General features: G+C 35.8%; 1 protein-coding gene across 1 annotated transcript in view; it reads left to right on the forward strand.

The window, feature by feature from the left end:
* The window catches only part of LOC129941512 (uncharacterized), an 84,867-nt gene that overhangs the window by 58,317 nt on the left and 9,668 nt on the right, over positions 1 to 16,882 (forward strand). Inside the window, exon 2 of the mRNA XM_056050182.1 lies at positions 9,420 to 9,954. Coding sequence (XP_055906157.1) covers positions 9,420 to 9,954 — 535 coding nt within the window. The remainder of the gene's footprint in view (positions 1 to 9,419; positions 9,955 to 16,882) is intronic.

Here is a 16,882-nt window from a genome sequence, read left to right on the forward strand (position 1 = left end):
GTGTTCTATCCCCTCTCCCCTGGAGCCTAGTGGTGAATGAAATCATAACTAGGATGCGGAAGGTTTCAGAGTGATAGTCTATGCGGACGACGTTGCTATAGAAGTTTCAGGAAAGCATCTTAATATCCTAAAAGAACTCTTACAAAATGCCTAAGATAGACTTATACTTTGGGCTGATCGGTGTGGACTGGGTGTTAACCCACACAAAACCGATCTGGTCTTATTTTCGAGTAGATACAAAATTCCATTTGTCAACCCTCCCTATATTAAAGGCATCCAATTAAAATTCTCAGACGAGGCTAAATACCTGGGTCTTGTCTTAGACAAAAAACTAAATTGGAAACGCAACGTGCAGGAAAGAGTTAAAAAAGCTACTGTAGCTCTCTTTTCTTGCAAAAAAGCTATTGGTAATAAATGGGGTTTAAAACCCAGAATCACGCATTGGCTATACACATCGGTAATCAGACCGATTTTAACGTACGGTGTGGCAGTATGGTGAACTGCTTTAGAGAAAGGTATAAACAGAGATAAGTTAAATAAAGTCCAACGTTCAGCCTGCCTATGTATAAGCGGATCGCTTCGAACGACCCCGTCTGCGGCACTGGACACCTTGCTCTACCTTACACCTCTTGACATATTTAGCAAATAAATAGCTGCAAGCTCTGCTATTCGCCTCAATGCTTCGTCGCAGTGGACTAACAACATTGGCCACTCCGTAATTCTAAGGTACTTAGATTCAATTCCAAAGCACACAGACTACACCATCTCCCAACTACAATTCAACAGAAACTTCCAGATTTCTTTACCTACCAGATCTTTTTGGGAGGATAGAACATTCTTGGAGGATGAGTCAATCCATTTTTAAACAGATGGGTCAAAAACCAAAGAAGAGTTGGTGGAGGTGGGTACTCTGAACGACTGAAATCAAGTCTCTCATTCCGCCTTCCCAATCATTGTAGCGTGTTCCAGGCGGAACTTTTGGCGATTAAAGTAGTCTTGTCTTGGCTCAAAGAAAACGTGATATCAACATCTTATATCTGTATTTTCTCTGACAGCCAGGCCGCTATCAAATCTCTGGACTCTGTCTCTACAAACTCTATAACAGTCCATAACTGTCGATCATCTCTAATGGAGATGGCGCAACAGTTTAATATTCACCTTTGCTGGTTGCCGGGCCATAGAGACATTCCAGGTAACTGTAAGGCAGATGAACTCGCCAGGAACGGTAAAGTACAGCCCATCCTACCACGTTTGGCAAGTACTGGCATACCCATCGCTACTTGTAAACTGCTGCTTATGCAAGACTCTGTGGGGAGGGCAGGCACCAGGTGGAACAACATCACCACGTGTGAAGCCACAAAAAACGTCTGGCCAACACTGGATTAAAAACATTCAAGGTGCTTGCTCTCTCTAAGCAGATCGCATATAAGCTCGATAATAGGTGTCATCACCGGACACTGTCTAATAGGAAAGCACGCCACGAGACTAGGCGTATTCTCAAATGACTTTTGCAGAAGCTGTATGGAAAACGCAAGAATTACCTAGGAGAGTTCTTCTTTAACGATCGAAACAATCTAAATCATATCGGTATAATCAGCCTCTCACGTTTCGTAAGGGACTCACGCTGGTTCCATGGAGCTTAAGAGGAAACCTCAAAATTCATGTGGTATCGCAATGGGCCATTAAACTGGCCTTAGTGTGTCCGTTTCCGTTTTGGACAGCCACTATAACCTAACCTAACCCAACCTAACTTTCAAATATAAAAAACCGGACTACTGCGGATCGTTTTTTTGGCAATTTCTCACTTTACTATATATGGAATACCAAAAAAACACGGCTATTATATTATATATCTATATAATTTTGTGAATATTTATTATTTATTTCAATTATAAAATTTTCAAAAGTGAACACTCTGAAATAAGTTTAAAACGATTTATATCTATCCAAAAAAAAATGTAGATTCATTGTGCAATAAACGCAATAAAAAGATTGTTCTCATTTTTGAAAGTTGATTGCGCAGATTAGATTTACACCGAAGCAGTGGGATGTACCTGTTTTAGAGTTCATATATCAAAATACAATAGCAATGTCAATGAAAACAAACATTTTAATTATATTGAACAAGTAAACTTTAACGACTTTAAATTTGCGCTAAATATATTACGCAATGTCATCAAAAGATACCCATGGAAATCCTGCATCTTTCACGACGTTATTATACAATCTAAACTGAAAACTTAACAGCTATATTATACTCGTAAAGCTTTTTTGTTATCACGACTTGTATACAGTTTATAAAAGAAAATACATTTCATATGATGCTCACTTTGGCGTTTTCTGTTTGATCACATATAAAAAAGAACATTCAAACCAAAATTAGATATACTAAGTACATATACGTCGTCGTGTGTTGCTTAGTAAAGTTGGATAGTGCAGTTTTCATTGCAGTACAATTGTGTGATAAATTGAAATTGAGATGAAAAGTTATATAAATTGATGTTTATAAACGATAAAGTTTATTATATACAATGATGAAAGATAGAGAGAGAGATAGAGAGATAATAGGTAGCAACTATAATTGAAAGTGTGACTATGAGCTTATTTGTTAAGATAGACAAAAGAGTCGTTTTATGGGGCATTTTTATTTGCAGTTAAATTTCTCGATTGTAGTCATTCATCTAGAATATTATAAATTTGTGGTATGCGAGAAAAGCATCAAGGATAGGCTTTTTAGTAGACCCAGATTAGATAAGCCGCCTTAGAGTAAACATGCTTAAATGCCTGGCGTAGGTTTGGTCAAGGTGGCACTTTAGATACAAGCAAGTTTGAACGATAAAATCGTGCTTAAACCAATCTATGCAGAATTTAATTCTTTAAGGACAAAAAGAAATTATCATTCGAAAAATAAAAATATTACAATGTGGAAGTAGTAAAGTGACCTCTTTCTTCAAATAGATTCGAATTTACTTTATACATGAGTTAAAAGAATGGAAATGGAATGTTACAAAATATGAAATTTTATAAATAAATGCTTATCACTTCTTAAAATTTATGTTAACCAATTATAAACGGATGTATTCTTTCTCAAACACAAGTTATTAGAACTATAGCAGATAAATAAAATGTAGTGACCCTTTTATCATCTGACAAATTCATGAATTTTTACACATTAGTATTTATTTTTTCCAACACAATTTTCGAAAGTATGATAAGACTCTCGATTACGATTTAACAATAGATTTATGGATTGGTTTGATTAAAACAACTAAATAATTTATAAAAAGATAAATTGATTTTATTTCATGTTTTACTCAACAGCCTTTTCATTAGCCGGGTTTTTTTTTGGTATTCCATATTTAGTACAGTTCGAAATTGTCAAAAAAACGAGCCGCAGTAGTCCGGTTTTTATATATTTGAAAGTTGATATAACTAAATATTTGCCATCATTTTTAAATCTTCTTGTTCGGAGAAACACCAAAAAGATTTATTTAATCTAAACTGAGATAAACCTTTGGTGAAAACATAGCAAAACTTAATTGTCTTTTCTATTGTTTTCTCTTGCAAAATAAGCTCAGTTAGTCCATTTTCATTAACAAAACTAAATAATATCAACAGTAACAGATTGACTTTTTCTTCAATGGAAAACACATGATTTCAAATGCACAACCACTCAACGAACACAGCCATCGAGATAAAAATGCAATATCAATCGTACCAACATTTGAGAACGAAATCACATAAAATCCATTTGAGTCTCTTTTTTACACTTCAGAATTTCAGAAAGTAGTAAGCTTATAGCAAGCGTCAAACTACGATCAGAGGTTCATCATAAGTGCATGTGTTAGTTGTTAGTAAAAAATAATACAAATATAGCCCAACACACGCACAAAATACAACACAAAATTAGCATTTAACTATTACAGAACTAAAAATAAAATGAGAACGTTTACGATAGTGGAGCACTGGTTCTAAACAATGATTTTAATCCCACCTTATTTAAATTTAAATCTATCGATGAACAGTTTAAGTTATATAAAATGCTCATTCGACTTAAAGCTTAATTCTTCCCATAGTTAGTTCTATGGGAGTCAATATGTATAAAATCAAATATGCGCAGGTGATGAGTTCCGCCCCGATAATTCAAATGTACACAAGATAGCAAATAAGGTGCATCAATTTCACCATTAATGAGTTGATGAAAAAATACTAAGTCATTATTAACACGCCTTTGATGGAGAGATTGCATTTGAAGAAGTAGAATACGATGTTCATAGGGAGGCAGATCATAAGGATCTTCCCAAGGAAGACCTTTTAGGGCAAAGCGAATGAAATTATGTTGAATTGATTCAATACGTTTTCTATGAATTTCGTAATAGGGATTCCATACCTGCGAAGCATATTCAAGATGAGAACGAACATGGCAATTATACAAAGAAAGGGTAACATAGGGATCATTGAACTCCTTTGCCCAGCGTTTTATAAAACCAAGCATAGAACTTGCCTTATTAACAATAAAATTAATGTGATGTGTAAACTCTAAGTTGGAACAGAAATGTACACCTAAATCTTTAAATGTGGAGACACGACAGAGTTTTTGCTGTGATATACAGTATTCAAATACGTTACTGATTAGTTTTTTAGTGAAAGTTATAGTCTGGCATTTTAAAAAGTTGAGTAAAAGGCTATTTTTCCCACACCAAAATGTGAAACTTTCAATGTCGGCTTGTAAAAGAATACGATCATGGTTGGACTTCATTATTTTGAAAATCTTCATATCGTCAGCAAAAATGAGAAGTTCACTTGAGCCTAGACATGACGATACATCGTTAATAGACAGAATGAACAGAAAAGCGCCAAGATGGCTTCCCTGGGGAACACCAGATTGAGCAACAAAAGGTTCAGAATGACAATTTCTAAATTTAACCTCGTAGGATCTGTTTTCAAGGTATGACTTAATCCAAGCTAAGAAAAAATGGTGGAAAACCAAGAGCCTTAAGTTTAAATAAAATAATTCCGTGGCTAAGTTGGTCAAAAGCTTTGGAAAAGTCAGTGTATACTCAGTCAACTTCATAACCTTGTCCTAAAGCGTTTGAAGATATCAAAAGTTTTAAGTTAACTAGAAAGCCATCTGATTTTTTCTTTGAGTCTACAAAATTCCAAAATTTTTTAGGATTCTTTTTCAAAGAGGTGCCCATATCAGTAACATAACAAGCATATACAAAATTATAAAGAGATTTAAATTGGTTAAAGAGTTCAACATAAAAAGAGAAGTTAACTGGAGGCAGAGTTTTGAGATACGTTTTCCATGCCTTATTTCTTTTGTTACACATTAAACGCAATTCCTTTGTGTACCAAGGATGGCTAAAGTTTGTATTTCTTGATTTCTTTATCTGTACATTTTTTCAAAACAATAATTAAGGATCCTATAAAAAGTTGAAACTGCTTCGTCAATGTTAGAAAATCCTAGTGTATCAGCAATTCCAGAAATGGTTAAATCTTCTGACAACTGCTGGAAATTGGTTTTTCTGAAATCAAAATTATATAAGCAATCAAAAGAATTACTGTGATTAGTAAGGTGATTACTTAAGTCAAAAAAAAATGTCCCAAGGGGGGGTGATTTTAGTCAATATTAGTAATTCCTGATCTAGATTCTAGAACAAGAGTACTAATAGCGTCAGAAGAAAAGACTAAATCGAGAATTCGATTTTTGAGTTTTTAATACAGCTTGTTTGCTGTAAGTCACTAAGAAGGATTTTATCGAGAAGACTCGTATAAATGTCAACAACCCATCCGTAGTAAGATTCCACTTTAACTTTTATCGGTAGTATTTATATTACGGATATTGTTTTTTTTATTCGTGTAAAATCCTTCTATGCTATAGATAGATAGATTTTCCAACAAAATACGGATAATATTGTTTTTGGAAGTTTTTCTTTAATTAAGAAACCACATAAATTTAGTTTTAACTAAAAACAATTGCATAAGTACCAAGAGGCAAATAATTACTTGAAATTACTCATTTAACTGAATCTATAGTTGGCATTTTATGAACAACAATGCAAACAAACACCTCAGGCATTATCATAAATAAAAAAACAATCAATGATAATTAATTCAAAATTTTTGAATGAAATCGAAAATAATTTTAAACTGAACAAAAATAAAATGTTTAAAATTATTTGTGGTTATAGATTCCCAAGTCGTCTGCCACTGGCATTCTTTTTTAATAGATTTGGTGGATCAAATGTTAATTCTTGTTCGCTTAACCAGGCTCAACAACATGAACCATTACGGAGCATGGTAACCAACAGCGCTTCGTCATCGGGTCAAGCATCTTCAGACTCCATGAACGTCATCAATTCAAATTGGGCTTCGATAAGTATGCCATATTATAGGATTAAAGATTTTACTGAAATCACCAAAATTTCACCATGTAATGCAAGAAAAACGGCCCCAGAAAAAAATATTGAACCAAAAGAAACACAAGAAAAATACAAAAGAGTGTCTCCAGAGTTTCTTAAATTACTTGAACCTTATGATAAGTACGTTGCTTCAGGTACATGTGACTCGTCCAAAGAAAAGTCTCCTACGATTGAAAGCTATTCAGTACCACCAACTTACAAAGAACCTGAGATAGATCAAGGTAATTGGGCAAAAATGCGGAGGTACATATCAAAGGTTATCAAAGAAAGCTTAATGCCAGCAGTAAATCGAAATGATCCATGTCCTCAAATCATATCATTTAATGGGATAAAGGATAACATTTTACCAAGCAATGAAGATTTTACTACCATTGGAATCAAACCTCAAATTAAAGTTAACCGATGCTTATTATCTGACAAACAAACATTAGCAAGTTTCTATTCAACACCCTTTCATCCAAGAATCAGGGACCGTCAAGTCGAAGAGGTGAAAACAACATATATAAATTCCAATTTCAAAATACGCAACAAATTACACAGTGAAAAATGTTAATTAGATAATTCACAATTATATTTCTTAAGATTTTGTATCATTGTTAATTTATAAATTTTAAAAACACCAAAAACTGGCAGAAGAAAAATGACTTCGACAAAAAATTGTCTAAGACATCTTTTCTTCTGCATGTTTTTGGTGTTTTTTTGAATGAAAGGAAAATTAAATTTTACTTTTTAAATCTCTGAACATTTTTGTTTTAAAAGTAGAAACAGAACTTATTTGTCTTCAACTGGATTTAAAAGTTATTTCGTTATCCACAAACTTCTTAACTTCTTGGCTTTAGTGGCAATCCTCCAATTTTCCTTTTCAGTCCAATGTAGGTTGTAGGGTAGGTTTAAAAATTCTGGGATGAAATGTTTTGACAGCCTTCAAATTTGATAATTTTGATTTTAATTCTTTGTTTGATGTTCTAATGTTGTCTTTAGCAAATCCTTTAAATGTGGCAATTCCAAGTTGTTTATATTTGGACTGAATAAAAGCTTTTTTTCCACCTAAGGTGAGAACCTTTGGTCGTGATATAAAAGTAGCATGTTCAAAATTATTAAGTATTTTAAAACATTCATCTTTTTCGTCTTTTATCTTATTATTACGTTTTCTAAGAGTTTTTGATTGACCATTTTTTTTGACTGCTTTCTTAGAATGTAATTTCTTAAGTTTTCCTATAGTTCTTGAATGTCCATCTTTTTCGACATCTTTCTTAGCTAAATTGAGCTCACTACAATGTAAGGGTGAATGAAATGACCTAGAATTGTTAATAGTTCGGGTGTTATGAACTTTTGAAGCTTTATTTTTACGTATTTTCATTTCGTTTTTATTGATTTGAGGAAATTTTAATCTTGGCTTAAATTCTTTCATTAACGAACGAGCACTTTGCTGGCATTTAGAAGTAATTGACTTATTAGGCCTTTTCAATAAATTGTGAGAGTTTATTTTTACAACTGCTTTGCAAGGACACGATTTAATAGCTTTAGCATTGGTTCTCTTTTCGATTGAGTTTTTGAATCGTTCTTCAATTTTAGAAACAGCTAATTTTTTTCTAAATGCTGCTGCCGTCGTTGATGTGTTACCTAAATCCTTTTTAAGGTAGGTTTGTCTTGATCTTGACAACTTATTTAGATTTTCGCACATGTCTTTCCAAATCGAACAGTCTTGTTTGTCATGCTTTGGTTTTTTTGGGTTTGATTTTACAACTATTCTCTTCATAGTAATAATTGGCTTTTATTTTAAAGAATTACAAAAATTCCAATTTTTGATGTATTCCAATGGAAAAGTTAATAGCTGTAAGAAAAATTAGCTCTTAATCCCTACATATTATAAGGAGACAATGAACTTTGAAATTTAGATTTATATATTTATGAGATAAAACTTCTGTACTTTTTGAAATTTGAAGCTCAGACAGCTTAAATTAGTTCTTAAGTTTTCTTTTTGTTTTTTTACTCACTCAAAGTGACGCTCCGGTTCGGGACAGACCTGGGCCGCAACCAACATGTGACTAAAGCCAGCTCGTTCCTTAGAAAGCTGTCTCCAGTTTTGCAGCACCCCAAGTTGGTTGAGGACCTCTCCCACCTGCGTGCACCACCTGAGTCCTAGTCTTTAATTCCCTCGGAATTGGATTTGAAGACTCTCCGGATTGGAGCGTTGAAGTCCGTTCGCTCTACATGACCCAGCCATCTAAGTCGTTGGACTTTTATTCTTTTGACTAGGCCAGTGTCGTTGTATAGCCCGTACAGTTTGACGTTGTATCTTCTCCTTCATTCTCCAACTATTTGGACGAAATCAAAAATCTCCCGAAGAACTTTTTGCCTGAAGCATCGTAAGGCGTTCGAAACTAGCCTTGACATGTTTGAAGTCTTAGCACCGTAAATTATAACCGGGATGATGAGTGTCTTATAGAGGGTGACTTTAGATGGTCGATAGATGACTTTACTGATCAATTTTTTTTAAATCCAAAGAAGCAGTGATTTGCAAGAGTTATTCTCGGTTTGATTTCAGCGCTGGTGGCGGCATTGTCTAAATTCTTAGCGGACCCCGTATGGCAGTGCATTGCCTTGTCTAAAACCTTTTTTACATCAAAAGCATTAGTGATATCTTCTCCGACCTTGAAAAAGCAGCGTGAATTCTGCACCGTCATTCTTGACAAGGAGGCCAAAACCAGACTTTCCTCTGTTAAACTTTTCCCTATAGACGCTGTCATACGCGGCCTTAACATCAATCATTTCTATTGAATTTAATTTTATTCCTTATGTTTTTTGTTCTAATTCTAATTTTCAAATTTTACCACTGAAAAGATACAAGTAAAAAGCAGAACATATGTATGTAGAATTCTAGCTTTTCTAAACCCAACTCTGAATCAAATGTTTATCTTTTATTTTTAGAAGTATACCTCTTTTCAATTTGTTTGCTAAAAAATACTAATTAATTTCTTTCTTTCATTTCAGAATTGTTTCCGCTGTTCAGGCAGCTTTCTCATGTCTAGCTGGCTTCATTGTTTGCAAGTCAACTTGTAGCAAATCTTTTGTATACGCATCTCATTTCTTTATGGAAGCATACGCCTGGTTTGGCACAGCCTACTTCATGTATGACATCTGGTCAATGTACAAAGTACACACTCAAAAAATTTCTGATAAACTAAAGCTTATGAAACTAACATCGAATCCGGCATTCACACCATCGCCAACTTTAAGCCACACCACAAATGGTCTCTATGACAAGCATATTGCTGCAAATGCTAAGAAATCTTTTGCTGCGTCATCAAACTCTTCCACAACTCCCTCACCAACAGCAAGTCCAATTGATGAAACATCACCATTGTTTCATAAGCGTCATCACGAGGATGAAATTTATGATTACGATGGTGAACCAATTCAGATTCCAGAAGGTGGTAATTGGGATTTTCTTAAGTACGTGATCACACATCCAGTTATGATGATACATCATGTCTTTATTGGAACCTTTGGACTTCTCGTTGTAACGGTATGTATTCTAATTTAATTCTGTTTTATGTTAAATGAAAAGGGTATTAGTTTTATCATCTAAAAAAACAAAAGTAAATGACGAACGAACCTCGTTGTCGAATATTTTATCATAATCTTAGCTACGATCTTTTAAAATATATCTTGCCATTTACTTAGGTCACGTTCGTACAATGATAAAGTAAGATAGTGAAATAGTACCAGCTATTTTATTTGAACACGATTGATTGATGCAAACTGCTTTCAATTTCGTCGGCATAAACCAGAAGCTCAACATCCCCATCAACGAAGAGGGTAAATAAAATAGCCCCTAAAATGTATCTTTGTTTGACACCTGCAGAAGTCTCAAACTAATCTGACATCTTTGAACCATCCCACGCTTCAAGTGAAGATGACAGCAATTCAAAATACATCATTAAGAACTTCTATGATACTTCAAGATATAATGCCAGTTTATAGTCATATCAAAGGCTGTGTTTAAAATCAAGAAAACACAGATAAAAGTTTTTGTTCTATTCGACAATATATTTTTGGTAAAACGTTAGTCAAAGAAAATTTTCGAAGAGATACAAAATTCCGTACATATATGTTAACCATCCCTATATTGAAGGTATCCAATTAAAGTTCTCGGACGAGGCTTAATATCTGGGAAATTGGAAACTTAATATACAAGAAAGATTCAAAAAAGCTATAGCTTTCTTTTCTACGCATTGGTTATACTCGTACACAACTGTAATCAGACCTATTTTAATGTATGGTGCTCAGTATGGTAGATTAAAATTACGTCTCTCATTCCTCCTTACCTTGGCTTAATAAAAACGAGGTATCAACATCTAATATCCGTATTTTCTAAGATAGTCAGGCCGCTTGCAAATATCTGGAATCAGTCTCTAAAATCTCTATTACTGTCCATAACTGTCGATCATCTCTAATGGGGATGACACAACAGTTTAATATTTGCCTCTGCTGGGTGACGGGCCAAAAAAACATTTCAGACAAGTGTAAAGCGGATGAACATTCTACCACGTTGTGCATTCTCAAATATCTTTTGCAGAAGCTGTATGGATAAGGAAGGAGAGGAACAGTTCTTCACCTCGTCCGGATCACTGTAATTTGCTAAAAGAAAGAGATTAAACTTCTTCCTGGCTAAAATACAGGATCTGATATTACTATTTGCTACTTGTGTGGCTTTATATAATAGTAAAGTATAAAGTCTGATGCATGTAGTCCTCTAATTCTGCCTCCAAGATGTAGACAAGATTGGAACTGGTGGCTTTACTGTGATGAAGATTAATTAGTATCAATTTCATGTTCATATTTTATTACTTACTTGGTTTGCCTTATTGGTTATAAACCGCATTTTGGACCCGTTTATGCCAATGCGTACTTTTTTAGCCAATTTTCCTCAAAAGGGGTATAGATTTGTGGCTTAGTTGCACCACCACTTCTGTACCTTCCTCCGTTCTTTCTCCCATCTCTATTACTTTCCAGCTTTGACTTAGCTTTTCCGTATTTTGACAAAGTCGCTGATTTCATTCGGACCGATTAAGCGGAGATCAGCGTTGGGCCATTGAGCTACGGTTCTTTTGACGAAGTCCTACAGGAAAGCGAGAGTATTGTCGTCCTTGCACGTCAGAACTTTGAACCCATGGATGGTTCTGAGGTTCCCAAAGAGTGGTGGTGGCCTGCTACGATAGCATCGTTAACCTCATCCAGGATTCTCGTTTCCAATAATTGCCATTGGTCTTCTGAGTGTTTTCTTGAGGTATTTCCGAAATCCGCAATGGCGAATTTGCGCGCCTCCAATGTCTCTTCTCTAGCCAATGTCTTTTTTCTTTTCTGCAGGGGTGATCTTTTCGTCGCTGAAAGTGTGTCATCCTGCCTTTTCTCTTGGACGTTTTTGCCACTGAATCAGGGTCCAGGGGAGGCACATGACCCACCATCTCCTTCTCCTTCATCAGGTTCTTATTCCCTATATTTTTTTGTTGCTGTCAGTGTCTTAAGGTTGCATGTAGCGTTTTCGAGCACTATCTTATCCCTTGCCCTTAAGGAATTCCTATCTTTGTTGGATAGGCGTCGAATTGTCCGTTCAGTGATTCGTATTCTGTCTTCGGTGAGAGTTTTTGTAGTCTTTTTCTCGATCACCGTTTTTGTCGTCCTAGTACTTACTGTGGTAACGTCCATGACACTGCTGCTTGTCGAAGGTGAAGGGGTTATACTAGAGCTGCATTCTAGGACATGGCCCCTTGTATTGCTTTCACAAGCACCCTCCAGATTCGTCTCCTTCGAGACCGACTCACCATCCCCCAAGACCGTTGTTGCACATGGCCCCGTACTGGATTTGGCGGATGTAGATGGCTTCGAAATTTGAAACGGCGTCTGTTTTCTAATCAGGGCGCAACTGTAGGGGTAGTACATTTCTTGGATTGAATTATATCAATCGGGGGATTGGGCGGTCCCATCAGTGCACCCACGACAGTGTTTCCTTTGGAATCCGCCTCCACTGATGTTTGGGCACATGGCTCCCCATCATCGTTTGATTGTCTTCTTACAGTTGGATATTCTACTCCGAAATGAAGTGGTCGACAATCGTGAAAGGGTAGAGCTATCAACTGAACATGTGGCGTCGTCGGTCTCTAGTGTTCTAATGCTCCACACCGAGGTTGGAAAAAGGAGTGAGAAGAAGGTCCTCTTCCTCCTGTGTAATGGTCGTTGCTGTGTTCACTGTAGTTTTGTCCTTATGTGCGTTCTTTTCTGTCACTGGCGACTTCTCCCCTCCTACTGTTGCGCAAGATTGTGCAGCGTAAAACATGACAGATTCAGATACCGCTTCAAATATCTTGAACTTGCTGCTATGTGTTATACATTTGTTAGAAAAACGTCTTTTCCAAGTTGTACTAATTGCACCTTTAGCTCTAACTAGTTTCTCTCTTAGGTGATGATCAAATTTTTCTTTAAGTGAACTCCAAGGTACTTGAATTCCGGGACAACTTAAATGAACACTGCATTATAGAACCATTGCTGTTGTAAAGAATTGCGGTCTCCTTCTCGTTTAAAATTAAAAATTTTGAACTTATTAAGATTTAACCTCAAACTCCAAAGGTGACAACATTGATACAGGTGGTTTATCATTAAGTGCAATGATTCAGGTGATGCTGCCAAAAGAACAATGTCGTCCGCAAATAGCAATGCGAAGTCTATGCCACCTGGTAAGAGGTCTGTAAGATCTTCAATAAACTAGGCGAACAGACTCTGTACAGCCCTGTCTGAATCTCGATTGTGTTTTAAACCCTTTCGAAAACTCTTCTTCATTCCATAACATAACTCGTTTGATTTCAGCGCTGGTGTCGTTGTCTGTGTTTATAGCGGTGCCTAGGTAGACAAAGTCCTTAACTATCTCGAAGTTATAGCTGTCCATGATGACGTTTTGTCCAAGACGTCGTTGTTCAATGTCCTTTTTTGATTACAGCTTACACTCAATTACCACTAAACCCATCTTCTTCGCTTCCGTCGCAATGCTTAAAAACGCTCCACTGACATCACGCTTTGATCTTCCAACTATGTCAATATCATCTGCGTATCCGAGTAATTGGATGAACCTTTGGAATATTGTGCCTCTAGTGTTGACGGTTAAGTTTTGCACAATTCTTTCCAGAACGATTTTGAAGAAGTCGCATGACAGTGCATCGCCTTGTCTAAAACCTTTTTTGACATCAAATGCATCGGTAAGATCTTTTCCGACCTTGATAGAGCATGGTGCATTCTCTATCGTCACTCTGCACAAACGCATAAGTTTGACAGGGATGCCAAAACTAGACATTGCTCTGTAGAGCTCTTCCCTATAGATGCTGTCGTACGCGGCTTTAAAATCGATAAAGAGATGGTGGGTATCGATTTGAAGCTCCTGGGTTTTTTCCAAGATCTGCCGTAGTGTAGATATTTGGTTGATAGTAGACTTTCCTAGTCTCTAGCTGAACTGATAAGGACCTTTCAGGTTGTTGACGAACGGCTTCAGAAGTTCACATAATACGGCAGATAGGATCATGTATGCAATGTTAAAGAGACTGATGCCTCTGTAGTTGGCGCAATTTAAAGGGTCTCCTTTTTATTTATCGGGCATACTATGCTGAGATTCCACTCAGCGGAATTCGGTTCGTCATCGCCTTTATATAACTTGGAGAAGTGGTCTTTCCATATTCTCCACATATAGATTGCGGTTCTACTACGATGTTTCCCTGATCGTCTTTGCAGACTTCGTTTCGTGGTTGGTACCCTTGGGAGGTTTTTCTTACCTTTTGGTAAAGTTTACGCACCTCATTCCTGTTGTGATATCCCTCTATCTCCTCGATCGCGCGCTTCTCGTGCTCTCTTTTTTTCCATCCAAGAGTGTTCCTCTCTCCCTTTCTGCTCGTAAAGCTCGCGAGCAGCTCTGATCCTTCTGTGCAGCGCCATTTTATATGCCTCTTATTTCGCTTCGTGCTGTTGTGGCCGTGTGAAACCTAGCACTTGAGAGGCGGCATCTCTGATGGCTGCAAGGCAATGTTGCCACTGGTTTTCAATGCTTGCTAGAGAATCGATCGGAAAAGGACAATCTTGCGATTGTAGCCGTCTAACGTCGAAATTTCTCACAGTACTTACTTGTTTTGGCTTGGACCGGGATAGCTTCTTGTCTTTATTCAGGAATATTTCTGTGGTCAACCGTCAAATAACCTGCCCTGCTTGAAACTCCTTTAAGAGCTTCTTGTCTTTTATCCATTTATGGAAACGTTTTTGCAAAATCAGCGTGAATATTTTATATGAAGCATATAAAATTTTCGGCTTGATTCACATCTCCTTTCTTGCATATGGCAAACATAATAGCTTTACCAACACAAGCCGACACCAAAGCTCTGTTATATCCACTATTAATCAGCAACAGCCGAAAAAGTTAAAACCCAATTTTCTTTATGATTTATTAAGATCAAATGCAACTTTGGCCTACTCAGTCATACCCTTTATGTTTCTGTCATATGGTGGTGGGCTTGTCTTCTTTCCTTAAAGAAACACATGACAAAATAAAAACAGAAAACAATCAATTTAGGTGAATAACGTTTTCACTTTCGTTGCAATGCTATATTCAAAAAGTGTGCCAAGTGATGGCACTAACCTTTGAATAGAACCACCATGATGCAATATGTTGATGTTCAATTATGATTTTTATATTATATTCCATTCACCTAGCTTTCCTCTTTTTTGACGTTTCATTAAGTTTTGTTTTACCTTTTTGCCGGTATAATTATTGTACATATGTACATTTGTTTGTGCAATATACACACGTATGAACTGATTTGAGGTGCTTATTGGGCGGTTGTTTGTTTTGATTCAAAACATCGCCATCGTACGGGAATTCATTTAAAAACCAACCAACCATAATTATTGAGGTTTTGTTTTTAATTAAAAGCTTAAAATAGACTTGTATATGTATGATATATGAATGCAATGTAGGTAAAGTATATAATTTGAGGCAAATTTGTAAACTTAATTGGCGCATAAAATTTATACGGACTTGCATTTTATTGCCAAACTGTTTTTGATGCAACTTTGTATTTTTTATTATTTATATATGTATATTAAGAAATTAATTGTTAAAAGGGCTATTGTTCATTTGGAAGTTTTTGCTTCATTGACATTATTTTAAAATTAACTCTACATTTATGGCAATTTTATATTCTCGCTTTTTGATCTTCGATGAGTATTTTGACCGAAAAATGTTGTTAACAACAATTTTCAAAACGATTTCAAACTGGATCATACATAATTTTCTTTCTTGACCTCATCATTTAAGTCTATCGTTCTATTAGAGAACGTTTTGAGAACATTTATGCTAAACTTTAGAAAGTCTCCAACTGCTGTTGAAATATCAAAGCAAATTAAATCTTTCTATCACACCTACAGTAGCTTACAAATTTTAATAGAATGCGACACTTATTTACCTATCGTCCAAATGGTATCGTTTCGTCAAAAAGAGAATGAACTTAATTCGAATCAAGTGAGGTTTTTGGAATACCTGCTTATAAGCCCTTCTCAAAATATGGTCTCTACACCAATTCTTTCTTCAATTCTATGTGGTTTAAATTCTTTGTAAATAAGCTCATCTTTCACTAATCTTTACAGTGTATCAACTTCTTGTGCATTTGATGATTTGTCTGATGCCATTCAAAGAACTTTTTCTTCATATCCTTGCACTGAAATCGTTATTACGGGCGATTTCAACTTACACAATTCTCCTTGATTTCAACATTCGAGTCAGATAACAGCTGAGATAGTGTGTGCTGAATTTAACCACATTGCTCAGCTGTTAAACGAGCCGACTCTAATATCGGACGTTAATATATCGAGCAGAAAACACACACTTGACTTGTTCATTACTTCTGAACCTGATAAGTACACTAATTGTGATCTTAATATCTTCACGAGGCAAATCTTACCATTCAGTTAATTTCTCGTCTCAAAACACGTAAGTTAAAGAAAGAGCTCCTAAGAAAACCATTTGGCAATTGGAAAAGGCCAACTTCGACATTCTCAATACTTATTTTAGGATCTTTAACTGGTCACTAAGCTAGTGACGTTGACTCCAGTCCTGTTGTAATCAAAATTTAATTCTTTTGGGAATGAGTAGAAATCGCTAACAGGGTTAAAAGCATTTAACCTAAAGAAAACGCTCTTTTTGGTTGCAGCTGCCAAAAGGGTAAGTTTCCGTTGTTTTAAAGCCAATCGAACTCAAAAGAACCGGACAAAGTTCAAGCTAGCCACAAAGGTAACTCAACAAAAATATTCGACAAATTTGTACATGACAAAAAATTAGGGAAAATATGGTCGTTCATTTGTAAAAAACATGAGGATTCTTCATGAACAATCGTCTTTCGTGCTCTTACTACAAATAAAGTCCT

This window comes from Eupeodes corollae, chromosome 1, assembly GCF_945859685.1.
Source record: "Eupeodes corollae chromosome 1, idEupCoro1.1, whole genome shotgun sequence".
Taxonomy (NCBI): domain Eukaryota; kingdom Metazoa; phylum Arthropoda; class Insecta; order Diptera; family Syrphidae; genus Eupeodes; species Eupeodes corollae.